Source organism: Numida meleagris, chromosome Z, assembly GCF_002078875.1.
Source record: "Numida meleagris isolate 19003 breed g44 Domestic line chromosome Z, NumMel1.0, whole genome shotgun sequence".
Lineage (NCBI taxonomy): Eukaryota > Metazoa > Chordata > Aves > Galliformes > Numididae > Numida > Numida meleagris.
Genome location: NC_034438.1, coordinates 33,874,571 through 33,901,835, shown reverse-complemented (window position 1 = coordinate 33,901,835; position 27,265 = coordinate 33,874,571). Strand labels below are relative to the sequence as shown.

The following is a 27,265-nucleotide window of genomic DNA, read 5'->3' as shown; positions in this document are numbered from 1 at the left end:
AAGGGAAGGGAAAGGAAGGGAAGGGAAGGGAAAGGAAGGGAAGGGGAAGGGGAAGGGGAAGGGAAGGAGAAATTAAATTAAAAAAAGAAAAAGTGTTCAAAGAATTTAGAGTCCCACACTGGATGCATCATTAGATATCAGAAACTCTGCCTCTGTGTGTAGTGTGGGACTAAGCCTTTCACACTTTAAATACTTAACCTGCAAATGCTTGTCCTGCTTTTCACTCCAAGAGAATCTTTTCTTCCTTTCCTTTTTTTGCTTTATTCACAGATCACCATGAGAGGAAGGCCTGTATCCAAAATCGATTACTTTCAGAAGGATTCCACTCTTCTAAGTGCAAAGGGGCTCTTACACTTGTTCTGTAGCTCTACTAGCAATAATTTACTCCTGTTGTATCTAATTTAATTACTATCATCCAAATAAGGGGTAGAAAAATATAAAGTCAAAACAATAAATTACCTTGATTTTCCAGGAAAAATCATCACAAAAAACTAAGTCACAGCAATATCATCATGTATTATTACTCTCTGCTGACCAAGGCAGCTTGTTTTTCACTTTACTGATGTTATTGCTCTTATTGGAATTTAAACAGGTAAAATGCTAGACCCAAGAAAAAGTAGTGACTAATGCTGTTTACTTCTGTTGTTCCAGAACTCCTAACTGGTCACAGGATGTGTTTAAATGTAATGCAAAAACTTGCATGTATCTTATTAGATGGCATCTTCTACAGATACTCTCAAAATGTTAGGAGGATCTAGCAGACATTGAACAAACATTATTTTTCCTGCTTTAACCTACATGTAGTAAGAGACCAAAGGTAACAAGAATGGTCATTTGCAAAATCAGAAGTCTAAAGCAAAAAGAAAAACCAAAGTCTCAGATTTGTTGGACATTGAGACTCTTACATTCAGGTTCATTTCAGAAGGGTAAAGCTGCTGGCTGGGGATAGTGAGAAATGAAGAAAGAAGACATCCTGTGATTCCAAAGTGGGTCCAAATCCCATGAGTCCTTTATGATTGATGGCTGTAGCATGAAGTGCAATCATGTGAATATCCAAATGTATTAAGTACAGAGTCTAAATGATGCAAAAAATGCAAAGGATACTACAATTGTTATTACATCTTTCTCTTCTTTAGCTGTAAATACTTTCATGCATAGATTTTGCCTATTTTAAAGGACTAAATCTCAATTCAGAAGCCGGAACAGATACTACATGTACATGACTGTTTCTGGAATACAGTGGTAAATTTTTACCTCCTCCACAGGATGCTGAACAAGGGAAAAAATCAGTTTCTCTCCATCGGTGAATGATTGGCTGGTAGAAGATAAACTGGACCGAACTGTCAGCAGCACCAGCATAGACGATCTGAAAAAGATGCAATGATGAAAAGTGAACCTAATATAAATACTAAACTCCTGCTCTTAGTAGTGTTTTATTATTATGTTTTTTCCTTTTTTCTTTTCAGGACCACTTAAAAAGTGTTTCAGTACTGGCTTCTTTCCACATTTTCAACAAGTTGCACTGTTTAGGAAACATAATGTTTTTCAATCTGTCCTTCCTTTTCTTCTTTTCCAAAAGCTAAGAGACACCATCGAAGTCTAGATTGAAAAACAGAAGCAAAAATATGACAAATTGAGCTGACAGCATAATCTCGTTGTTTGCTTTGTTTTCCTCTGTAGACAGACAGAAACATGATTACAAATCAAAGTAAAACTTGAAGAGAGAGAAGAAGATGAAAATACTGCAGAATATGTTGAGGGCTGAAAGATATGTGGCTCACTGAGACTAAGGCTGCCCTTTTCTAATTAGAGTAAACTGTGTATGCTCCCAACAGGAAAAAAAATAGAGCTGTAGCAATACAGCTTCTTCAGCAAATGGGCCTTTTGCATGGCTTAATATTGTTAGGGTTTGTGCATCAGAAACAGGGTATCTAATTCCTTGTACAAGGATGGTGCATTAATCACACACTTCAGAAGGGTCGTTCTGGGCTCATGAAAACCTCATGCACTCCTGGGAAAAATGTTCTGTTCTGCTGGAAGCCATTCAGGGAGGTCTCATTTCTGAATGTGCAGAAAAAGAGTTGACTGGGGAGAATTCTGCTCTTACTCCTTGTTTTTTAAGGATCATCAGTGATTCTTAAACTCAGAAGACATAATTAGCAGTAGGGTCTTCATTGAATCATGAAGAACAGACTGAGAGCTCACATAAAGCCTACTATAAAAGGAAAGGGATGGGAAAGAGTTCACAAGAAAATATGAGGAAGAAGAAGAGTTTCTTCTCCTGCAGACTATTCCTGTGTGTCTGCAGAATTATCCGTCTGTTCTGACAGAGAGAAAAGACAGAAGTCCATCTTTTCCCGTCCAAAGTGGAAGTCACTCATACAGCCATAACAGCATAGGCAGGAAAGAATTACAATGAACCATAGCTATGAGCTAAGATCTTGATCCAGGGCAAAACATCAGCCAAAGCGTTCCAAGACTCTAAGTGACACTTGATAGCTATGTGCTTTAAGAAATTTTTGCTGCACAGGGCTAACTTCCACAAACTGAAATACTCAGATCTGGAGTATGGTGACATTTTTGACCCTTGCCATATCTGCAACACACCGTTAGATATGGGAAATGCCAGTGCTGAAGAAGTCCTACTGTCAGAGTGAGTTTTGCATCCTTAGGTCACTGGCCACCAAACCAAAGAAAATGGCATTAATTTTGCTTGCAAATGAAATTCTGTCTAAACATATTAATATCAGCCAACAGTTGTACTCAGACTGTGGAGCAATCATTTGGCATTGCAACACACTGGGGAGCATTCTTTATTTATCAAAAAAATATTTATCATTTAATCTAATTAAATAAACATTCAATTACTTTTATATTTTATCAAACTGCAAATTGATTGGATGCAAATTGATATTTCCATAATATAAATTCATATATATAAACAGCAGTCCCAGTTTTTTGTCTATCATTAAAAAGTTATGAATATATAGACATAACAGTGGAAATAGAAAAAAAAAAACAAAACAGAGTAGGAAAATAAGGACAACCATTATATGCACCAGAATAGATAGTAGGAGAAATTAATTGCAAAAGGATATTTCAGATTAGGAACGAGACACAATATGATATGACGTAGGTCTCACATGGAGGAGTCACGGGGAAAGGGGACAAGCAATAATCATTCACTGTTTCATAGACTGGGAAAACAGATGGAATCAGCGAAGTTACTGCACCAAAGATTTAAAAGTAAGACACATCCCTTATTTTATACAGTGCAATGAATACATTGTGGAACTGAAGCACAAACTCAAACACAGACTAAATGTTGTAAAAAGGACAAACACACTGTAAAAGGCCCTAGAGACATTCCTGAAGGACTGTCTCATTTGACTTAATAAAAGTAGCTAACCAAATGCAATATAAGGATCAAGAGGGAAGATCTGCAAATATAACTCTGATCTATTTCTTGCACTTGTCCTTTCAGCAGATGAAACCAGTCCAGTCCTTCTCTGAAACTGAAATGTGTGAGTGAAGCAGACTTTTTACTTGACCTAGTCTTGCAGTTCCATAATAGAAAGATTAAGACGAATATGTAGCCTAGGAGAATAATCACATTCTAAGAACTATTAAATGAAATTATTCTTATTGAATAGGAAACAAAGGTGGGTGTGAAACAAAAATTATACATTATTTTCAGAAGATTACTACATAGTTTCCCATACATCTTGCCACATTCGCTGTAATAGGAGAAAAAATATAGAACTTTTCTAAATTTGTCACAAGGCCTAGTCAAGATAAATAAAGATTAGGTCGTCTTTCAGGCTGGTCATTATGTGTGGGCCTGATCTAGAAATTATTACAGAAGTTGTACTGTTTTTTTGGAAATCAGGAAACTGCAATATAGCTTTTACAAAAAAATAAGTACTGCAATGAACCACAGACTGATAAGAGGCAGTGATGCAGGTCTTTTTGCAGAATTACTTCCTGCAGTCTTCACTCTACAGAAATGACTTCAGCATGTCATAAGAATTAGTACAGTTTTAAAAGGACCATATTCCAGTGGGCTATCCCAAGGCTCAGCAAAGTTCTTAGGGCATTTGCCACTGATGACAGATAATATAACTTCGCCACAATTAAACTTTTAACTCTTACTATTTCTGTTCACACAGACTGCATTTTAGTTCTTACAAGAACCATCTTAACCCTGATCTATCACAACTAGTTCCTTCAACTTTCTTGTTTCATTCAGCGAGGTAAATCACTCTATGCTCCTGGTTCAAAAGAGATTATTTAATCCAGTCCTGGCCCTAGCCTCATGGAGCTCAAAAGCATCTGCCAGTCGGCTGCCTGCACCTGCATGATCTCCTGCATGCCCCTGCAGGTCTCAGGAAGTCTAAACTAAACCCCAGCTTTTTTTTTCATTTGCTAACATAGGTTCTAATCAAATACATTTCTTTCACCAGCATTTCCTGCTTGTCCTAAACTACAACTGAAGTAAGAGTCATATGGATAACACTAGTTTTCTGTGTAACTCCACATCCAGTTTTGACCTTTATCTTAGCTATGGCTTGTTGGACAACCAGCAGCCAAAATCCTAATCTCAGCAGTAACTCTGCTTGAGAGAAGCCAGCCTGCACTATCTCTGAAATAGCCAGCCATCCTTAGCACCAGCACAAAATATAGCCAGGTAGCCTCTTTTGGCAGCAGCCCTTAACCAAAACTTGCCAGCCCTAGCAGTATAAAAAACATCAACAACATTGGGCTGCTGCCAGACTAACATTTATCCTTTACAACTCTATACATTTCTGTTGCAAAACTGCTGGTCCATGCAAACCCAATGAACACGCTGTCATAGATACCAAGGACTGAAAACCAACAGAAACTTGCCTGGTCTAGGTTTAGGCTGACAGCAGTTTCTCCTGTTAACTAGCCCTAAGCCTGAGCCATGACCCTTTATTGGGTCATGTTTAAGAGTCACCACTACTCTATGCCACCTCACAGCAGAGCCGTAGGGCTAGGACTCTAACTACTTAGCAGATGAAGACCGTGACACGAAACCCAACAGGCTGTGCTTTTACAGCCCTAACTCTTCCCGGGCAATCTCCATTTCAGCAATCCTATACCTCAGGTCATTCAAATTCACAGGGCTGTTTGTTTAAATAATCAGTTAGTGATCATTGTTAGTATCATACTGTCATGTGTAGACCCCATCTGACAGTTTTAATTCACTCTGCAGATATGTAAAAGGAAGTGATGACTCCAAGATTCTCTATTTTCTGTCTGAATGAGATTGTACAGACAGAGGAAGCTTTTTAGGACAGACTACTGAATATGTGACCTTGGTAATGTAGCAGACTGATAGCAGTTCTTCCAGTGAAACGCAAGACTCAATACGTGATATTACTACACTGTTCTCTAGACCATATTGTCAGCCAGTAAGACTTCCAAGTGAAACTGAACTTCATTTCACCAACATTTTATGAAAAATGATAATTTTTTAAGCAAAAATATCTATTTATGTGATTGAGAATTTTGAATTAAAAAAAATCCAAGCAGGGTGATCCTCAGAATTTTAGCAATCAAATTCAAATGGAAGTGTGCTGGTAATTTTTTCTTCTCTTTTGCTGTCCCCATCACAGACACAGATAGATCTAGCGATAACTCCATGACAAAATACTGGATGTTTATATTAAAGATTTACTATTCTTAAGTTTTGAATAGAAAAATTAAGAACATGAAAAACTTTAGTTTTTCTCCCATTTTGTGCTAATACCTTCATTTAAAAAAGTACGAGCTGATGTTCTACTAAATCATTTTTACTATTTACATCTCCTGTGAAAAGACTGTCAGGTGTATTGCACACAAAGACCATACCACTCACAAGTATTTTCGCAGTTATACAACTCAGATCCCTCAAGAGCAGCATGCAGTTTCTTCCTGCAGTTTTAAAGCATTCTGTGTTACCAGTAAACAGACTACAAATCTAGTTCTGAGCTGTTTTCAGGTCTACTTGACCTCACTGAATGAGAACATTCAGGATTAAATGAAAAGGATTAACAACAGTTAATCTGTTGTTAGCTGAGGGAGCTGGGCTTGTTCAGCCTGGAGAAGAGAAGGCTGCGGGGTGATCTTATTGCAGCCTTCCAGTACCTAAAAGGAGCCTACAAACAGGAGGGCAGTCAAGTCTTTGAAACGGTAGATAATGGCAGGACAAGGAGAAATGGTTTTCCTTTCAAGGAGGGAAAATTTAGGTTGGATATCAGGGGGAAGTTCTTTATCAAGAGAGGGGTGAGGTTCTGGCACAGGCTGCCCAGAGAGGTTGTGGATACCCCATCCCTAGAGGTACTCATGGGCAGGTTGGATGAGGCCCTGGGCAGCCTGATCTAGTATTAGATGTGGAGGTTGGTGCCCCTGCCTGCGGCAGGGGGATTGGAGCTTGATGTTCCTTGAGGTCCCTTCCAACCCAATTCCTTCCATGATTGTCATTCTGTGAACAGTAATTCTGGAGGCAGTGATCCTCAAATCAGAGCTCTGATACAGCCACAAATTCATGTAGATATGTTTACATAAAAGCTGTTTTTCAGGCAAGTAAATCTTCATGCCAAAGATATCCTGCTAGCACCACAGTAAAAGCTTTCATCTAGTTTTTCAGTACTTTACCTTGTTTTAATAGAGAAGGATTTGTACACTTCAAGGGATAAAGCTATTTCCCCCTCTCATACAAGAGAACAGTGTAAATACCAGAATCACAGTCCTCCCCCCTGTTACCATTGTAGTGCCTTTGGTCCACACCAACACGTATGCTCTAACTAACCAGGGAGCCTTAATCCATAGCTGGCACAAGTAATGAAAAGTAAGCAGCACTGTTTACGTCACTATTTTTCATCATGTGGGTATAATCTGTAGTATAGTATTTTAGATATTTTGAGTTGACCAGCATATGTTTTATTGAGGCGCATTCATTCTGAACTGCAAGTAAAAAAGAATGCATTCTTCAGGTCAGGCTTCCCTCTGTGAACTAGTCCTGATAATTTCTGCTTGATATTTTGCTGCTATCATACCAAGAAGGGTAGAAGTCCACAGTCCACAGGGCTCTGCTCATAATCAAGATGATCCATTCTATGCCAGTCCAGCTCAGCTCAACACCATGAACTACTGAATTTTGCAGTTTACTGTTCAAACTCCTAGCTGCCACCATCTCTAGGTTAAAGCAAAGATCATCTGCCTCTGGGGCCCATGGTGAAAACTTATGTAGTCCTGGACATGATACAGGTTTTACAGTTTTACAGCTGAAATCCTTCAGGTTCTTTGGACCTACTGGAAAAGGATTTATTTTATTGTAATTCCCAAATGTTCACTTTTGTATGTGTTTTCCTACGGAATGTGTGCATTGCTTCCAGCAATGTGTTTTATATTACCTGGAAGAATAGAAATGGTCTAATGGGAGGAAACAATTTGATTCTTATTACCAGTGAAACACAAAGCAGAACTTCAACATGGCACAATGACTTTTCAACCAAAGTCATCCCATTTACTTTGGAAGTTGGGGATCACATTCTCCACTCTCTAATAACCTTTTGTGTAATCACACTGGTACAAATCCCACAAATTATGGACCAAAAGGATGGACTTTCTTTATTTTTGTCGTAAACTAAGCAAATTGCATACAGTCTCTAAAGTTATCTGCCATTTCTTGAAATGAGTTCATCTTTTCTCTGTAGGGCAGTTATTAGATACGCCCTTCTCTTCATAAACAGTCTCTTCTCAGAGAGTGTTCAGTGAAGCTTTCATCAGATAATTAAAGAATTACAAGCAGAGTTCAATAACCAAACTAGATTTGGCTTTGTGATAAATACTGGAAAATTAAACTAAAAAAAATAATTTTCATCTCTCTACTATATCTTGTGTCATTTGTCATTTTATATTGCTTTAAGAAACACATTTGGTTGATGACCCTTACCTTGATAGTGAGGTCTGCAGTGAGAGGCCCAGATATTTTCAATATCTCCTTGTCTGGAAACTTCTGGAAGTCGATGCTAGAATTGTCCACAGTGAAGGAACCTGTGGAGCTGAGGTTGTTTTCACCCTTAAGACCTTGGAGAGTCTTGGTTTCCAAATCTGACAAATACAAAGAGATTAACAAGAAGCCAGAGCATTATAAGTTGAAATAACACCAACTGAGAACAGAATAAATAAATAAATAAATAAATAAATACATACATACATACATACATAAACAAACAAATAAATGGAAATGGCAGGGTAGCGATGAAGGTTTTCCTCCTAAATTAGTGATTACACAAATCATTTATTAAATGGAAATCAACAATCAGAATGTGGACCGGCTCCACCATCTGGTTAATTACCTATCAACTTCAGATTACTCCTTAAAGCATGTTCATGAGTAAGCTGTTTTGTATAGTTATTCAAAGTGAAGGTGCATTTCGTCATGGAAAGCTGTAATCCTTTCAAATGTATTTGTGAAGTTATATACAAAATAGTCTACAGAGAAAGGCAACTAAGAGATAATCTGAATTAGATGGGGCCATACTGTTAATCTGTGACTGAACAATATTTTGAGAGAGAGTAAATGGGAGAAATAGTTTCATTAGCATGTATTAAGTTGTTAATTAGAGGGAAAAGATAACAGCAGTAATTAGGCTGGTTTCCAGGATGGGTCATGGGAATTAACTCAAGAAGGATGTTGCTGAGGCAGTACACTAAGAATTTGCTCCATATTAATGAATTCCTTGGTTTTCAGGAAGACTAGTCTCTTCCTTTGTGATACACTTGGCTTTATAGTTATTTCTGGACAGAGCTGCATGCATCAAGGATAAAGACGGTTTTAAGACTTGTGTATATGTAATTGGCCTCCTGTTGACTTCTCCCACAACCAAAGTTCACAGGGCAAAGTACTCCCATCCCCAAATGGACTGTAGCTCATACATATATAAAATCCTTTGATGGGTGAACAGAAAGATTCATGGAGATGTCTGAAACAAGAAAGAGACGTTTCTGGCCTTATTCATGTTTACACAGAGCAGTTCATCTAAATCTTAAACAATGACTCAGGCAGACCTTGCTGATTCAAATCTTATTTGTCCTGAAATGTGATATGGCCTGAGTGAAGACAGCTTTGGGTTAGCCTCTCCTGCTAAATCTCATTTCTCTCTAAGCTGTCTTACAGATCAATTTCACAGAAAAAAAAAAAGAGTAAAAATAAGATTTTTTTTTCTACCCAGGAAGAGAACATCTATACTGAGAAAAAAAGAGAGGGGAGAAAATAAGAATGCAAATCATTTACTGGGAAAGTAATAACAACCATACTGGAGCAGTGCCGAAGTGCCCAGAGGGCCACTTAAAACTGAAGTACATGCAACATTAGAACTATTAAGAAAAACATTACATTTTTTTTCTTAATTTATAAACTGTAATTTGCTGGTCATTATTCATAGCTTTAAATCTAAGCAATCATTAAGGGACTGTGGCATGCTTATTGCTTTCTCAACACAACCATTGTACACTGAACAGAGCAGATAAACCGCCCCTTATCTTTTCACTCAGTGAACTTTGGGCTAAAGAAGTCTAGGGATACCTGGAATGATTTTGTAATTTTGCTGACGCTCATGATTGTATTTACATTGATAAGCAGATAGGGCTCTGACTGGACCTTTGGAAAAGGAGAAAGGCAGTCCTACTTGTCTGACAATTTGTGCTTCTCAGATGTTTCACAGTACTGCCTGAGGGCATTGGTTTGTGGCTTTTTTTCTGACAGCAAATCTGTTTTACCAGCACTATTGTGTTTGCTGCCAATGAAAGATGGAGCAGCTTGTGAACAGCTACTGCATTGGAAAGTAAGAGTTTCTTTTTCAGGGAGTTTCTATCCACGAAAGAAATGGATTTACAGCCCTCCCAGCATATTCTCAAATACTTAGACTTTTATCCCAGAGGGGCTTCTGCGATGCACAGCTCCATGTCAGGTGAGGTAGGGAAAATGTGTTATAGCTACCAAGTGATGGGCTAGCAGCAGTCAAGGGGCTTCACTTTCTGGAGCAACATCACTCCTAAAGAGCATGGTCTGACATCTGCATGCTGCTTCTGATCTTCTCACTGTAATTTTCTGTGTGTCTGTGTATCTACTGGAGTGAGCAAGATTATCATAACAGAAACGTGTTAAAGTCATGAGCAGCTGATGGTTAAGCTCAGCTGTAGGGAAGCTTATACTTTACTGTCCTCAATAGTTCTTCACTCGGTGGGATATATTTTATTAATTTTAAACAAAAGAACTTGGCACCAAGTGAGCCAGCCAAAGGATAAGCAAACAGAAATGATGGAAAAATTATGGAGGAGAAAAGGATTCTGCAATACTGGCCAGGCTTTGCTCTGAAATTAGCATGTATTACTGATGTAACTGGGTCTAGGGAAAGCTTCTAAGGGCAGGACTCACCCCTGTGTAGAAATCAGTGATTTCAGAGAAGGAAACCAGACACCACGCTATAAACAGGGCACTGTGGGTTAGCAAGGCTTTCTTAAACGAGTGTACATTTTTTCTACTTACATAAATGATCAGGTCCTTTCAGCACGAGGCGAACATGTCTGCTTCCATAGGGAATAGCAACCACTGTATCAACCACTGTGGGGAAGGTAAAAATGCATGAAGTAAACAAACAGAGAAATTCCCATCATTTTCAAATAAAAACTGAAATAGATGCCTAAAAAGCAGTCAGAAAAACAGCTTCTGGAATAAGTAAAAAAAAATTTACAAATTTCTGTAAAAGAACCCTGTTGTTAAATATGATTAAAAATCTTGTACTTTGAGGAACTCAAGTGCATTGATTTTCTTTATTCTCAACTTGTTTACACCCATTTCTGGATTTCAAAAGTAACCAATAGCTGTCTATTTCACCATGGCTCCACTTAAGACCTTTCCAATTCTTTTAAACAGATTTTTGTGGTGGAGCAGGGAATCGTAAGTCTGTTTTGATGTTCAACCAAACTGTCTTTCCCTTCAGCTTTCCCAGTTGGAATCTACAGCTTCTCCATGACCCATTGCCCATATTCCGTGGCGAACTCCCACTGCTCTTACACATGGCTTCTCTTTCACATCTTTTATGATAATGACTAGAATTGTTATAATTCTGCTTCCCTTTCCACCTCACTAACAGAAAGCCCCTGGAAAAACAGAGGCCAATTAGACTTCACGTCTTAGAGGAAGATCTTGTACCTATGAACCCACGGGAGCTTTGTAGCTTTAAATGCCCTTAAAACATACCGCGGCAAACTGAGAACTATTCCAAACCTGGAAAAGTATTTCAACTTAGTTAAATCAGGATTCTCATTTACCAGCAAAATAGTAACTAATGTTGTAATTTTAGGTTGAAGAGAAGAGGGAAGGAACAGGAAAAGGACAAAATACAGGAAAGGAGGACTTCTTTAAAACAACATGTTAATTCATCCAAACCTATATTATTTCAAATGCACGAACTAGATCTCTCTTAAATTTTAATTTCAGTCATGTGCCACGGGAATTTCTGAGTCTCTTATCTTGGATAGTGCTATGAAAATGGTGAAATATCCATACTTCTGTAGTCTTTTAATATCAAAATAAAGGTGGCCATAGAGATAGTCTGATAAACTGCCGAGTGTCACAGGACTTGTAGGTAGTCTCTGTGCTTGTGCTAGGTACTTCTGAACTCCTTTATAACCATTTCTGGATATCAGAAATAATCACTAGCTGTCTATTTCACCCTGGCTCCCCTTAAGGTGCTTCCAAGTCTTTTGAATTGGTGTCTGTGTTGAAGCAGAGAAGCATAAGACTATTCTGATGTTTAATCAAACTCCATTTTCAAAATCTGATATGTTATGTTCTCTCAAGTTATCCAGTGCCTCCTAAGACTGCTGAAGAAGCGAGTTAAACTCCGTTCAGCACACAATGTGCTTGTACACTTTGCTGTTACCACACTCATGAACAAAAACAGACATCTTTTATTTCTATACAGATTTCAAATTTTCTGTTTGAGAAGACAAGCATTCAAATCTGGCAGAATTTACTCAACACTGATATTCTAATGTTTATTTTATTGCTGCCACTTTGGCACTAATATTCAAGATGATGCCAAATAGGATAAACAGCTTTAATCCAATCTGGGAAAACAAACAAACAAACAAACCATGAATATATCATCACCTTGCTGTACATACCATGTTTATTAAAATGAATTTGGAAAAACAATAATTCTGCTTTTTCAGAGAATGTGTTGATTGTCTTTTTACAAAACTTTGTTAAAAACAGAACCATGACCTTATTACTATTTGATGGTCTCTCAGTTACAAGCTCTGTGCTCGAGAGTTAACAACTCATTGAAATGTTACAGTAAAATCAGAAATTTTAAAGGTCATGCAAGCTTGTACAATATATATTCCTTTTGTGTCTCTTCTGCCTTTGTGTGCTGCTAGAACTGTACTCCACCTAATCCTCTTGTTGCTCTGCATTTGAAATGCTAGCCTACTTTATGAGAGAAGAAATGCTCAATTAGATTTCTGCTTGTCATAGTGCTTCCTGTTTTCACAAAACAGAAGAAGTAGGGGCTGAGGGGTAATTTCCTGAGGAGGCAGATTGTGGAGCAGCTGTGTGGAACACTCTGAGGAAAAGGTGTGAAGTAGGTTAGCAGGAAGTTGGCCTCCTCCAGAAAAGATGTATAGGAAAGAAAGGAGGAGTCCTATATAACTGAGAAGACACTGGTCTGGGGCTGTGAAAAAGCTGAAGGGACCTAAGCAAATACTATGTCAGGCATATGAATCAGGCTCCCTGAGAGATAAATTTCTTCTGATTTTAGATCCTGAACTTAAATTAGTCCAAATGGTAAACCTATTGACTCCCTTGGTAAAAATATATTTTTATTTTCCCAATACTACTGATGCTGAACTTAAGGCCAGAATTGCATCGATTTTTGACAACCATGGCAAGAGCAATCTGACAAATATTTATTCTGCTTCAGCAACTTCTGTAATTAACTTCTAAAGTAATCTTCAATAGTAGATGTCGGTCTTTTCCAGCCTTAATGATAGAGTCCACATCAATTCCTTTTTTATAGAAATGCTAACTCCAAACAAGGTGATGAACAGAATTCATCCTCTCCTTAAAGGGAGCAACATTCTAACTACTAGGTAAAAAAAATGAAGCCTGATTAAATACAGTTCTGCAAATCGTCTCTGTAGGAAGACACATAAACTCTTTCCAAAGGGAGATGCAGAAAACAGTTTCAATTTATACACACTTTGAAAAGTAGAACCACCCAAGTTTAGGATGAAGAACAAAGTATAGTTCTGGAATTATCTGTCTTTTGTAACATCAAAAAAAAAAAAAAAAAAAAAAAAAAAAAAAAAAAAAAAAAAAAAAAAAAAAAAAANAAAAAAAAAGAAAAAAAAAGAAAAAATAACAACAACAGAAAAAGCAAAGAAACAGGTGCTTTCTTTTTCATAAAAATATTGGAGAGAATCCGAGGTCATACTGCCTCCAACGCTGCTATGCTTCTATTTCTGAGGCCACTGGGAGACATATACTATTCCTATAAGGACTAAGGAAGCTGTTCCCATAGCAAATGCCAAGTGTTTAAAAGCTTTATGAATTTCTTTCTAGTACTATCCTTCTCCTATGCATTGGCATGGTATAAACAGCAAAGACAAAGAAACTGGATATAAGCACCAAGATAAACTGAATTCAGTATGATGAGATCAAGAATGTGTCTGAGGTGGTTTTGAAATATAAACAACTTATGTAACTACTGAAACAGGGCTGCTATAAAAGTCACTGTCCAGTTTCCCTAGAACAGTCCTTGAAAATGAATTATGTACTCTGTTTGGCAAATAAAAATTCAAGATTATCTCACAGAACATCTCTGTTGATGTCCAGTCACTGCTGCAAGTATCTTTTCTGATTTTCCTTAAGTTACAAGACATTCAGTCTAGCTTGCAAAATCTTTTAATGTCTAATTCATAGCAAGAAAAGAATAGACATCATTCTTGAGAAATAAGCATTATTTTATTGAAATTACTTGGAATTAAGCTATTGGCAAATCAAATATCATTCTGGGAAATAAATCAAGTCCTGATCCCAGAAGTGTTTATGTAGACTTACTCACAGTTACAAATAAACAAGATGTTATAAGACAGACGAAAGAGTCAAAGTGATGGGTATCTAATTAGTGCTGTCTAGGATAAACATAGTAAATATGCACATGTTAGATTTTTAACAGCTTTTCAGAACTTAAATGCCCCCATTTTTCATAGGATGAAATTTTTGGAGGACAACCTCATAAAGTATTCATCCTGATACACATGTGATGGAAATCTGAAGCAACTGTGCACTAACATTTGTGAAAAGCCAATATAAAGAAGCATTTATTTCTGCTGTATTCAAAATTCACATAATGACATGCACTTTTACAGAAAGGGAAAGAATAATGGCACATAGCTTTTACAGAGTGTGCACACAATCTGATTATATACTTCAGTTCTGTACAATGATTTTTGAAAGCAAATGTGTCTGAACAATCCATTCTCTAACATTTTTTCACATTTGTCTCCCTCTAAGCCTATGCTGTCTGCTCTTCTACTTACATAACATTCTTTAATAGAAAATCAGTGGGACTGAGGACTGCATTTTATTAACCTGTTAGTACTGTGCATAACATATTAGTGCCCTTATTAGTAGTAGAAAAGAGAGGAACACTGTTTTACAACAAAGCAACTGAAAAATAATGAATTATTCCTGTAGGAAAAGACATTTGGTGAAAAAACCCACAAATACTATCAAATCTCAAGCAGCCCAGAGATTTCTAAATCTGTTTGTGCACATTGGAGAAACAGCTACAGTGACGAGAAATTCCATTCCTAAATCTCTGAAAGCTATTTCCTTTGTCCGCAAAAGTTCAGCTTTGTCTCAGAAAAAAAAAACAACCAAAGCTCTTATGAGGATTATTCATGTCCTTCCTTTCCTTCCTTTCCTTCCTTTCTTTCCTTCCTTGTATCTTTCTCTTCCTCTTCCCTTTCCCTTTCCCTTTCCTCATTTCTTTCTTTCTCTTTCCTTTTTTTGTGTCAGGATGGTACCACCATCCCTGTTGAGGACTTCTTTCTGCTCTGGAGGCAGGATAAGATACTTTTCAGTACAGTACAGACTGGGCTCTATGCAGCCACCTAATACTGCCTGAGCAGGGTGTTGAGTCAGCTCTTCTCTTTCTCTGGCTTATTCCAAGGAGCTAGTGAGATAAAACAGGGAATACATTGGTGATGACTCTCCACAAATTCTGTCCATTCCCGCAGTCAGAGCTATAGTGTGAACAAGCATGATTTCCTCCCTGAACAGGGAAGAAATGGTGAGTACATCTAGCCTGATCATGATCATTCAACTGCCTGATAAAGAGTGCGGTGAAAAATACATGCTAGAAATGCATATTTTAGTAAGAAGTGAAGAAGGCACTTTACCAGAAGGAATAGCTTACTTTTATTTGCTGAGAGCTGGGACTTATACTGGCCTCGAACCAGCCGGCAGGTGGACCCATCACCATTGCAGACCCCACAGTTATCTTCCTTGGCAGTGCTTCCCAGCTGGTGGTCACAGCCAACGATCTGGAAAGATAGAAAGATGTGCAGTTCAAAATGAGCATCTACTTACTGACTGCTTGATCCATCTCTGCAACTCATTACCACCAAATTTCCCTCTCAGAATCTCTAGAGAGCCATAAAGTACATTAGCAATGAAAGAGGTTGAGCAAATCTGGCTGGGAGTTTCAGACGTGAGATGGTGAGCAGGTTAGTACTCAATAGCTTTTGCAGTCCAGAGAAAGAAAAGAGTATTGTTGAGGGTAGTTTTTTCCTTGCATTGTCAACAGTTCGTGGTCAGGGTCCATCAGAAACTATACCCATAGTTTCAAAAATAAACATCCGCGAAGTAGGTAAGAAGACAGACTCAGAGAGCAGATGTATAAAACAAATGAGCAACACAGAGCAACAAAGATAAATGATAGTAACATGTCTGAGATCCCAGGGAAATTTTACCTGCTATGCAGTTGGAAAAACCATTTGGTTTTAATTATGTTTGACAATAATCCCATTCCACGCAGTCAAAGCCTGCATTCAGACTTTCTTAAAGAACTGATAAAAGAGGAAGGAATGCTTAAAAGAACTCAGAATCAGACACTGAAACTGGTTTTACACATGTGTAAGTTGTTTTGTTCAAAATTTTAAAACTTGAATAGATAATCTAGGCTTCTAAATTCACAAACAACATATAGCTCCCACGTGAATGAAATATAAATATATAATTAAATACATTTCAAACTAAGTAAACGGGATTGAAATTTATTTTGCATACTGCTAATATGTCTTTTGTTTGAACTTTAAATTCTGGCTCTAAGTTACAAATTTTACACAAATAGATGAAATGCAAGAAATTAAACAAGTTCATACAGTATTATAATTATCTTTATACATATCAGAAAATGAAAAACCTTCTAGCATTCTGGCATGCAAAGTAAGCAATGAAATTCTAAGAAGTTTGTGCTAAGACTCTTAGCCAAACAGAGAGTATATATGAACACAGGGAATTTTAAATAAAGTGCCTACTTCAGCTTTAAAATTTCCTGCATTTGTGAGCTAAAATCAGAGAGCTGAGTCTTAGAAACATGTAAGAGTTTCCTCCAAGCTCTTATAAGCACACTTAAACATTCAGACTAACGTGTCTTCTTTGTGCAAATCTGTGTGGGCACAATTGCAGATTACTGCTACAGCTCACTGAACTTGTGGTCCTGATAATTCTTCTGCATTTTCCTGTAAAATGTGTGTTTTGATTAATACTTGGTATTTCCTTTTAGCAAATTCACTTCCCGTTTCTAACATCACTACTTTACTAGTGATACAATAACATTTTCCTTGGTTATCTATCACATTGATATAATATTTAATTGAATTTAAAACACTATAAGTTAAATTCAGGCTTGACTTTTCCCATTTCTACTCATTCAGAACTGGGTCACATGCTTCTACCGTATATTATAATGTCTCCACAGGAACTAATGAAGGCTAAGCGAGTAATAGTCATGCAAAAAATGATACATTTCTCTAAAAAACTGGTCACACCAAGACTGCAAGAGACACTTTATCATATTAAAACCACCATGGCAAATTATGCTTAGGTAGCTGAATCAAAGTTAAGATTATTTTGTCTGTGACTACTCCATTCAAATCTTCCAATTACAGATGTACATGTAATCTATCAGGGATATCATGTAAGATTTATTTTTCCGAATATCATACAAGGGGTGAACCACCTCTTACACAGGGAGAGTGATTTGCTTTTTTTTTCATGAATGTTTCTGTAAAGAAAAAATATCATTTGCGTGGTCTGTAAACAATCTGACATAATGCCACCAATTTGAATGACTTTCCTTGAAGCGCATTACTAGAGTTCAGTAGCACTTCAAGCAAGAAGAGCTCTTGAAGATCACAGATATCAGTGGAAAGGCCAAAATTCTTTTCCATACCTGCCCATAGCACAGTTTATATTCATTCAATGATTCAGATCAGAATGGTGTCCAAATCTACATGCCCATTTTGAAAAGAATATGTGAACTGCCTGGATGTGAAAAGAGCTGGACATGAAACTCAGGTTTATGCCTTTATGACATCAAAGGCTTTTTAACTTTCTGAATCATCAACTCACATGTTATCATGGTCTGTGATCTGATTAAAGTTTATTTACAAACTGAGCAGTTTTAGGTTAGGTCACAGTAGATTAAACCACTAGGAAAATCTCAGATGTTAAACAAAGTTATACTGAGGTTCATTGTTCTTTTTGAAACAAACATATATTGCCAGCTCATGGCATAAAAATCCTTATTTTATGGAAAATGTTGTATTTCAAATGGAAATATTAAACAAGATGGAGATCTCTTGCAAATATAAAAATTTAAATACTATGTACAGAGCATGAACATCTTCCTGTGCTTGGTAAAGTCTCTCAAATTACTGCATACTTTCAGAAACTTTGATGAAATGAAATAAATTTACTTTCTCCCCAAGGTTTATGGGCAGATTTTTAGTTAGTGCCATTAGATTATCTATCCTAATAGATACGTAGAGGTCTGGGAATATGTGTTGAATTTTCATAAAAAATCTATGAGTGATTAGCTGAACTAATACCTGAAATAAATAAAAAAAAATCCAACTTCAGAACTTCCGCACTTATGTTTTTTTTTTCCCTTGACAGCTGAGGCAAATCCTTCTTCAATCATTTAGAGATGATTACATCCAGCAAACAGCTCAGTAGCATTTGCAACGGATTCCTCGATGCTTCAGAATCAAAAAACGTTACTTCAAATCTCTTACATTGCTTCTTAGTAGCTCTTACAAGAAAGTAGTATATAGACTGTACTCTTGTAAAAATAGAAAGTCAGATGCAGAAAAATTAAAGTGCCCCTGAAGAAATGTACTTTTTATGAGGGGAATAATAACTTATGTCTCTATGAAGAGAGAATTAGGAAGGAAGGCAGAGTTGCTTTTTGCAACTATGAACAGTATGAACAAAACATAGAGAATAGGTTGTGGAGCGGTGATTGAATGGATGATGCTCAAGATACAGCCCCCTAGGTGAGATCCATCTGACAGGAAAAGTAGGCTAACTTGAGCAGCAGAGCTAGAAAAGTCTGGTTATATTGCAGACCACTGACCTATTGATGGATTTGACTAGGAGCTGTTGAAGACTCATCATGAAAACAAGCACCAGGAAGATACTGCTGTGTTAGTAGGCAATGAAGTGGATAGGGATATTGTGCCTTCAATCCACAGCTCAGATCAAGGGCTTGGTGGACACAGATTGAAATAAATGCTGACATTTGTGAATCAAAGGTCTGAGGAATATTTCACTCCCTGAAAAGCTTTGAAATGTCAACTCCTCATCTAAGTTTGAAACTGGAACCAGTGTTGAAATTCTGAGCTTTCTGTGGGATGGAAACTTCCTTTTCCAATGCATTCTAGTCTTAATCTTAATATATCCTGGGGGTTTAGGGAAATGAAGTATTTTTTGATTCATAAAGTGCTAGGAAGGAAGCCCCCACTAGGAACAAAAACGGATTACTACAACACATTGTGTCTAGAAATGTTCTGAAGTAAGCAGTTTTCATACTCATTTCTATTACACTTTACTCTTCGTCCACTTTAAGCAGGGTAATGAAGCACAGACTTTCCATGCTGAAATCTTTGGAGTTTCAAAAAGCCAACTGTGGTCAGAGGCTTGAACAGCAGATTGTTACTGCACAAAATATCAGAAGCAGCTCCATTCAGTTCCCTTACAGTCTAATCCAAACCCTATTAAAATCAAGAAAATACACATATAAGTCCAATAGACTTCAGATGAAGCATTTACATATTTCTAAAGGTGTTCCTATTAAGTTGTGCTTAAATGCCCAAACAGCAGTAGAAACTGATGAAGCAGAGCTCTGGAGGTCTCAGGCTTTTCATGGTGTGTGGAAGATGCCAACCATGCAGTACCAGAGTGAGGAAATCACAGGCTTGCAGCAGCTCCCTGACCAGTTCTTGACCATCTCATCCTATGACAGCATGTACTCTCAAGTGGGCTGACTTCTGTTCTCCTTATGGGTTTAGCATAAAAAAGCTAGCAACAAAAAGCCAGAATAATAACAGCTAATCCTCAGTTGGCTGAGTCTGTATTGCTTTCTGGCGTAAGATACCACAACTCAGCTCAGAGGTAAAGATTCCATATTACATTTTAGGCTGAAGTCCCACACTCCATGCTGAGTTTGATTCTCCCCCACTCCCAGTTTTACTCCACTGACAGCCAGTAAGATGGCAAAATAGAAAAGCAGGGATATTCCTGACTCCTAGGTACATAAATAGATTAATTTTTACAATACCTGCTTTACAGAAAAAAAAAATGTTATAGAAAAAAAAGCTACCAAGTAAACAGAACTGCTTATGTATAGTTTAAAGGCATTCGGCTGAAAGTCCAGCAACAGAGATTGGAACAAACTCACTAAGTGCACGCATGAATGTTATGCGTGTATGTGTTCCCTTTCTGGACTTGAACTTTGCCTCAGTTCAGCAGATTTTTCCAGAAATAAAACTGGACCAGCAATGACAGGTTCTGCTTCAGCCCTACTAGCCTGGAAATGCCCTGAAGTAAGAAGTTTTCATAATAATTTCTATTCAGTACTAAGAAACCCTGGGCAGGAAATAATGTAATAAAGCAAGCTTGCAAATCTAGCCAATTATAAATAAATCTGTTTTTCAAAGGGCAAGTCTGCAGTTCAAACACAAGCAGTTCTGAGAATCTGAGAAAAACAAAGTTGCCCTTCACATCCATACTAATGTGGGGCTCAGTCCGAGAATTGTGTGGATTGTCACTGCTCAGCTGAAGTTTGGGATTTGAGCCACTATTTCAACCAGGTCCAAAACACCATTTTACAATCCAAGTGAAGAGCTGTTGTACTCTTTAAATTATCGTGGAGAGAACAAGCTCCAGGCTGTATGGCAAGCTGGACCCAGACTGGTGCCTGTGATATAGGGACTCACAGCCTATGCTGCAGATTTATCTGACTTTTGGTCCACTTACATCTTGTGCTGAGAGTCTCCACCCTCAGCATTTACCTAGTACAGCTTGCCCCCAAACTTGACACCATTCTGTGACAGGCATGCTGTTGTGCAGCATCAAGGTCCAGGCTGGATCCTCCTATGTCCTGCAGAATTTAGTTGCCACTGTAGCACATACAACAATTACAATTGAAGACTGCAGGATGAGTTTCACAGTGGCAAGGCAGTTAATAACCATGCTTGGTAGAAGTAGGCCCAGTGACATGTGCAATCACAAACAAGTGTACTTATTTGGCACCTGAGCCAAGCACAGCTTACAACTGTTCAGGCAGCATAAACAAACTCTAATCACTAGTAATCACTAGTCTAATCACTACTGATCTACTAGATCAGTAGCCAAGTTTTTTAAAAATAATACCTTGCTTTTCTGAGATCTGCCATCCTGCACAATAAGCATGTGGCTGGCCAACTCAGTAATTTGGCGGAACTGATTTGCAGTCCTGTCTGCTATCTACCCCATCAGCCCAGCATTTCAGGCCAGTCAGAATGCTCTGCTATTACTATTTTTAAACCTAGATGATGACCTTAATGGAACATCACCCCACAAGCATGTTTGACACAATGCATGAGCCACTGAATTAGTGATTCAGCCACAGCCGTAGAAGCACACAGCTAGCAGACACCTAACAGCAGAAGGATCTCAAGAGAAATGCCTATTTCTCAGGTTCCCTCAGGGAAAAGAACAAATGTAACCTAATTCTGAAACCACCCGTGATTTAAAAAGAAGTAATTAAATTCATTTAAAAGCTGCAATTTCTAAATGAGGATTTATAGATACATTAAAATCTTGGATGTGGGAACAAGGCAACTCCTATCCTTATAGGCAAATTTCATTATAAGTAATCTTCCTACGTGAAAAAAAGATTGAATTTTGCAGATTTGGTCATATATAAACAACCAATTTACTGTTTGGGCCAACATAAGAGAGCTCACACACCTGGAAACAAAGCCATATCTAGTTCATTCTCTGATGATACAGAAATCCAGAGGCTGCCATTCTGTAAAAAGCAATGTTTAAAACAGAATTAAGATCAAAGAGTTTATAGGCAGATGACAAGAGAAAACTTGCCACATAAGAAAAGAGGCTTTTGTGATTATTCATCTTTCCTGATCCATCTCACTCAGATTTTTTCTCTGTTTCTGTTGAACTGGGTTCATTTGCCCATGTTCTGCCAGAGTAAGAATGAGTTTATGTGTGCCCATGCTGTCACTGATGGAGGAGAACAAAAAACTCTGTTTTTTTTAGATAATGCTCTATAGCAGGTTACTACTGAAATATTTGATTTTCTCTAAAAGATTGACACATATCATCTGAATGGGTAGCTTATTTAGCATTTCCAAGGGAATATTTGCCACGTTTTGTGAAAGAGAGTGAAAATACTACAGCAGAAGGTGATTGTGAAGGCCATTATAAATCAAAACTCATTAGGGGAATTCTTCTTAACTGTTCTTAAATATCCTTAAGTATCAGAATGATGTTCTCAAGGAACGAAAAGTGAATTCTATGAAGTCTACCTTCTGGACCAACTCTCTTCTCTCAGACTATGAAGCACTAAACTGTAAAAGCATTTAATTGTTTCTTGTGACCCATCACATTTGATTGTGATCCTTTGTCAGCTCTGGCGTGACCTCATGGCATGCATCATACTAACACTCAGACCTCTTTTCTCTTGGGTGTACAAGCTTCATATTCAGACAGACTTTTTTTGTTGAGAAGCCTCATCTCTGTTGGGCTGGATAAATGAAGATCTAGTTGCATGCTACTAAGAGGGTGCCAGCACAGGCTTTCTGGTGCTTCAGGCAGTTATGTCATCTGTGCTATCAAGGGATACACTTCACCTGGAGATCAAATGTTTTAGAGACTCCCAAACCACTGCTGAAACTGCTTAGTCTATGTGGCATTCCAGCCTGCTTCTAAGTGGGGGAAGACGAGTGAAGGCTCCACAATAAGACTCACACTGTCCCAGTGGGATGATAGAGGAGACTACCTAAGAGGCCTTCAGCCTCACACTGTCCCAGATCTTCATGATGACTGGAAGATTTGTCACAGCCTTCAGTGAAAACTACGTATTGGTTTTGGTGGAGACACTCAAAACAGCCCCGCCAGTGGACATCTTGCCATCTTCACGTGGCATTAATCCTCCTGAGTGAGAATCCACACACTTCAGGATTTTAGGTATGCTGAGGAGATACATGAACATAGATAGCTTTGTGATATTTCTAGCAGGTTTCCAAATAGCTCTTTCAAATGCCCTCTTTTTTTTTTTTTTTTTTTTTTTTGGTAAACTCCCAAATTACCATATGCTTTGCCTTGGCAAAGGGAAGGTGTGTGCTGGGGATTAAGCACACTATCCACAGCAGACAGTTTGTCTACTTGGGAGTAATAACAGGTATTGTTTCTGCTGAAATAATAGAATAAAATGTCTCTGCAATGGTGCCAATCTCTCTTGGACCACAAAGTGGAAAACTGATAGCTCAGGGCTGGGGAGCAAACTTCTAATAATGTAAATGCAGATTCTTTCATGCAATAAACAGATACCCACCTCCTTGCCATTCTTTGCCACAAAAATGTTGTTACCTGGCATGTTGATAGCAATATAAGCATTTGGCTATTACACTTGTGAGTTCTACATACCACTCATTTTTGTGTTCTGGAATAACATCACGCTACTTCTCTAATCTGAGAACAATGGTACTTATCAATAAAACAAAATTCAGATTTGCTATTCACATAACATGAGATGGAGAGTATAAGACAAAATAAGACAAAAAGCTCAAACAGCTGTTCAGCCTGACACAGCTCAAAAGTACCTGACAATCAGAAACTAAGAATTCAGTATATTCTGAAATACTTTCTGGACAGAAGGGATCTAGGTTTCAGTACACTCCAAACAAAATACAGATTCATTTTCAGCATTTACATCCAAGAGTTTTGTGCAGACGTCAGAAACTGCAGTGTCATTATCAGGCCAAAAGGCTGGGCTAAGCTGAAAGACAACTTACAGTGTCTTCTGTATGTTTGGGAGAAAATAGCCTTCCTTTCGCCAAAATAATACAGTCATTATTACACCTTTTGCATTTTTCTTCAGGAGTTCTTACAGCTTAGAAAAGCAAAAAAAAATGACAGCTATAAACAGGTGCCAGAAATAGCTGAACGACAAAAGACTGAAATCCTGGCAACATGTAAATACCTAGACTTTTTTCCCCAGTGCTTTCCTTTGTTTTAACCTGAATTCTGTGATAGTCTTGTCAGACAAGAAAGATCATTAGTGGAAGCTGTCATGGGGGAGACTGGATGCCTATAAATGACTATACAGTGCTAGAAACACAAATGATGACTGTTTGCAGAGAATTAATGGCATAAAGGCCATTCATATCTTGACTCCGCCATCAAACTGGCAAATGTTGGGTGCTTTCTGTCCTCTTGTATGAAAGTAAAACAGCAACACAGGTAAGAATCTCTTTTTGGAAATTTCTGTCTCTAGGAGTTTTCAGTGTTAGATAATATGTCATATTAAAATGCAGAAAAATTGAATCTTGTCAAAGTAAGAATCTGATCCCCAGTGCCAATGGCAGCAAGTGTGGATGAGCATAGTCACTAAAATCAGAGCAATGAGTTTTGCAGGGTTGAAAAATGCTGGCTTTTTTCCTTCTGGGCAGGAGATAATTCTGGCTTTCTCCTTTCTCAAACCTGGAATTGCCTTGTATTTTATACTCCTTTAAAAAAGAAGGAAGAAAAAGTAACTAAAATAACACAGAGATCCATGGAGAAACCAATTTTAAATTGTTAGGAGTAAGTAAGAAAAGTTTCTCATTTGAAAAGTGGTTGCTCAAACTCTGTCATCTATGGGTTTCAAGATAAAACTCCTGAAGGAGGAAAACAATGCTTAGAAAATAATTCCCCTTGATTTCTCTCTCTCTCTTTTTTTTTTTTTTTTAACACAAAGAACAAAGGTGAAATGTAAAGGAAATTCCAGTCTCTTTAGAGAAGAGAAATTCATGTTTAGGTAATATGGTATCTGACAAGACACTGACAACTTGCGTGACTCCTGAACTGTCAGAGCTATGTCAACTGCTCTATCCCATGAAGCATACATAACACCAAATCAGCAATTACATAACCTCTCCCATACACTATATCTGTAAATAAAATAAACATCTTTTCAGAAATATCTAACCATAATCTTCAGTCCATCAAAGATTCAATTATACAGCTTTTTCTAATTCTACATTCAAAGGTGGCTTTCTTGTTCCGAACATCATCTTCTGAATTTAACTAGCAGGGTGCTCGCACCGAGAGACTTCAGCTAAAAAATGGCCATAAATATGCCATTAAGCTATTGGTAATTTTAAGCTTCAAACAACATGAAAAAGTAGGAGATAAGCATGAGAGAGGGATATTGTAATTTCTTAATTTGTGAACAAATGCATATTTGATAATAGGAGAGAATACAAGCGTCTTTTAGGGAAAGAGTGCCGAGGCACACAAAAGGCTTTGAAACTAATGCTTCCACCATTCATAACTTCAGCAATAGCTTCTGAGCACATAATAGGCCATGGGTCAGGGCAATCTCAGATATGTATACAAACTGAGAGAAGATCTCCTTGAGATCAGCCCTGCAGAGAAGGAATTAAGGGTCCTGGAAGATGAAAAACTTAACATGAACCAGCAGTGGGTGCTTACAGCCCAAAACGCCAATGGTATCCTGGGCTATATCAAAAGAGAGGTAGCCAGCAGGGTGAGGGAGGTGAGTGAGGCACCATGTGGAGTACTGCATCCAGCTCTTGGGCCCACAACAGACGAAAGATGTGGAGTTTTGGAGAGGGTCCAGAGGAGGCCACAAAGATGACTGCAGCACCTCTCCTACAAAGACAGGATGAGGGAGCTGGGCTTTTTCAGTCTGGAGAAGAGAAAGGTCCAGGGAAACCTCTTTGCAGCCTTCCAGTATTTAAAAGTTTATAAACAGGAGTGAGACCGTCTTTTTACATGCGTAGATAGTAATAGGTCAAGGAGAAATGAATTTAAACTAAAGGAAGAGAGATGTAGTTTAGATGTCAGTGGGAAGTTTTTCACTGAGAGGGCAGAATGGCACTGGAACAGGTTGCCCAGAGAGGTTATGACTAACCCATCCCTGGAGGTGTTCAAGGCCAGGCAGAATGGGGCCCTAGGCACCCTGCCCACAACAGGGGGGGTTGGATCCAGATGATCTTTGCAGTCTCTTCCAACCCAAGCCATTCCACAATTCTATGATAGTCCAGAGAGCTGACACAGTTTCTTGATTCACTGGGAAAAATGCATGACGTCTATGTAAGCATAGACTGATCTTAATGCCATTTATACTAATAGAGGATTCTTGCATAGAATCTAATTGAATAGACATACTTAAATGTTTTATAAAATGTTCTGGCGGAACCACATTCAATTCTTTCTCAGTAGCTGAATACATTATAAGAAAATCATAGCTAGGGGATGTAATCAGAACATACCATGGAAGTCTGTATCCTTCTCTGTAATAAAGATCCAGTCAACTCAATGCAAGGATCAGTGAATCAATATGAACCCACTAGGTAGCCTGCAGCTACCACTTCAAGTGCACTGAAATAAGATCACATTTTGTTTCCTTTAGAAATTATATGTATCCATTTGCAGGAGGAAGCTTATTTGCGTGAATGTTGTAGATCAAAGATACAACATTCCAGATTCTAAAAGAGATTGGAGACTTTCTCTCTCTGTTATTCTATAATTCTGGTGTTTCACATTCTCTTAAGAGACCCTTTACAGAGGCCACAGAAGAATGTTGTTTCCAAAGAAGGTTCACAATTAATTCTGGGAAATTTCATATCCATTACCTTTATGGACTGCCTAGCTGTACTAGGTATTAATGTGATAGGCATGAAAGCATCTGCTGTCCTAAAGCACACAGTAAGGGCAAATCTAGTTATGAAGTTTCTAATGCAGTACCTCTACTGTCATAAAAATATGATTGGCTACCAGGGAGGCACTGTGATAAAAACACTTTGAGTTATTTTAAATGTAAAACATCAGAAAGTCAAAAATTTATTCACTGTGAGGAGCACAGTAGTATGAGATTTTTCTTGTTGTTTATTTATTTTTAGCCATCCTTAAACAATGATGCATTATTTGTAAGTGTATGTAAAATGCTGATGGAGAAACTGAATGCTGAAGATCATAGAAAATATACAGTCATTATATTTATGCAATAAAATACCATTCTACCTTTTTGCAGTATATAATAAAAGGTTACTTTAGCTGAAATTCCTTAGGCACACTACAGTTATAGTATTTGCACATTTATCTTCAAAATACCTATCTAAGTAAGAGAGAGAGGTAAGAAGGAGATCATTGTTCACAGATGTACAAGTGTAGCCAGCCTCGATCTACCAAGAGTAAGAAGTGTCATGAGGATGAAAATGTGTTTGTTTTAGTAGTGAATTACTTCCTTTCGATGAGTCCAAGTGCAAGGCCCTGCACTTAGTTCAGGGCATTTCCAAGGAAAAAGAAAAAACAACAGGCTAAGTGGAGGATAGGTTGAGAACAGCTTTGAGGAGAAGGACTTGGAAATTCTGGTTGATGAGAAGC

At 37.9% G+C, this 27,265-nt stretch overlaps 1 protein-coding gene across 11 annotated transcripts in view; it reads right to left on the bottom strand.

The window, feature by feature from the left end:
• The window catches only part of ADAMTSL1 (ADAMTS like 1), a 442,268-nt gene that overhangs the window by 121,376 nt on the left and 293,627 nt on the right, over nt 1-27,265 (bottom strand). For all 11 annotated transcript variants that reach the window (XR_002433573.1, XM_021381313.1, XM_021381315.1 and 8 more), the window contains 4 exons: nt 15,501-15,627; nt 10,559-10,633; nt 7,961-8,118; nt 1,255-1,366 (listed from right to left, as the gene is read on the bottom strand). Coding sequence is in view for 10 of the 11 variants with exons in the window: in XM_021381313.1 (XP_021236988.1) it covers nt 1,255-1,366; nt 7,961-8,118; nt 10,559-10,633; nt 15,501-15,627 (472 nt within the window). In the remaining variant the exon portion in view is untranslated. The remainder of the gene's footprint in view (nt 1-1,254; nt 1,367-7,960; nt 8,119-10,558; nt 10,634-15,500; nt 15,628-27,265) is intronic.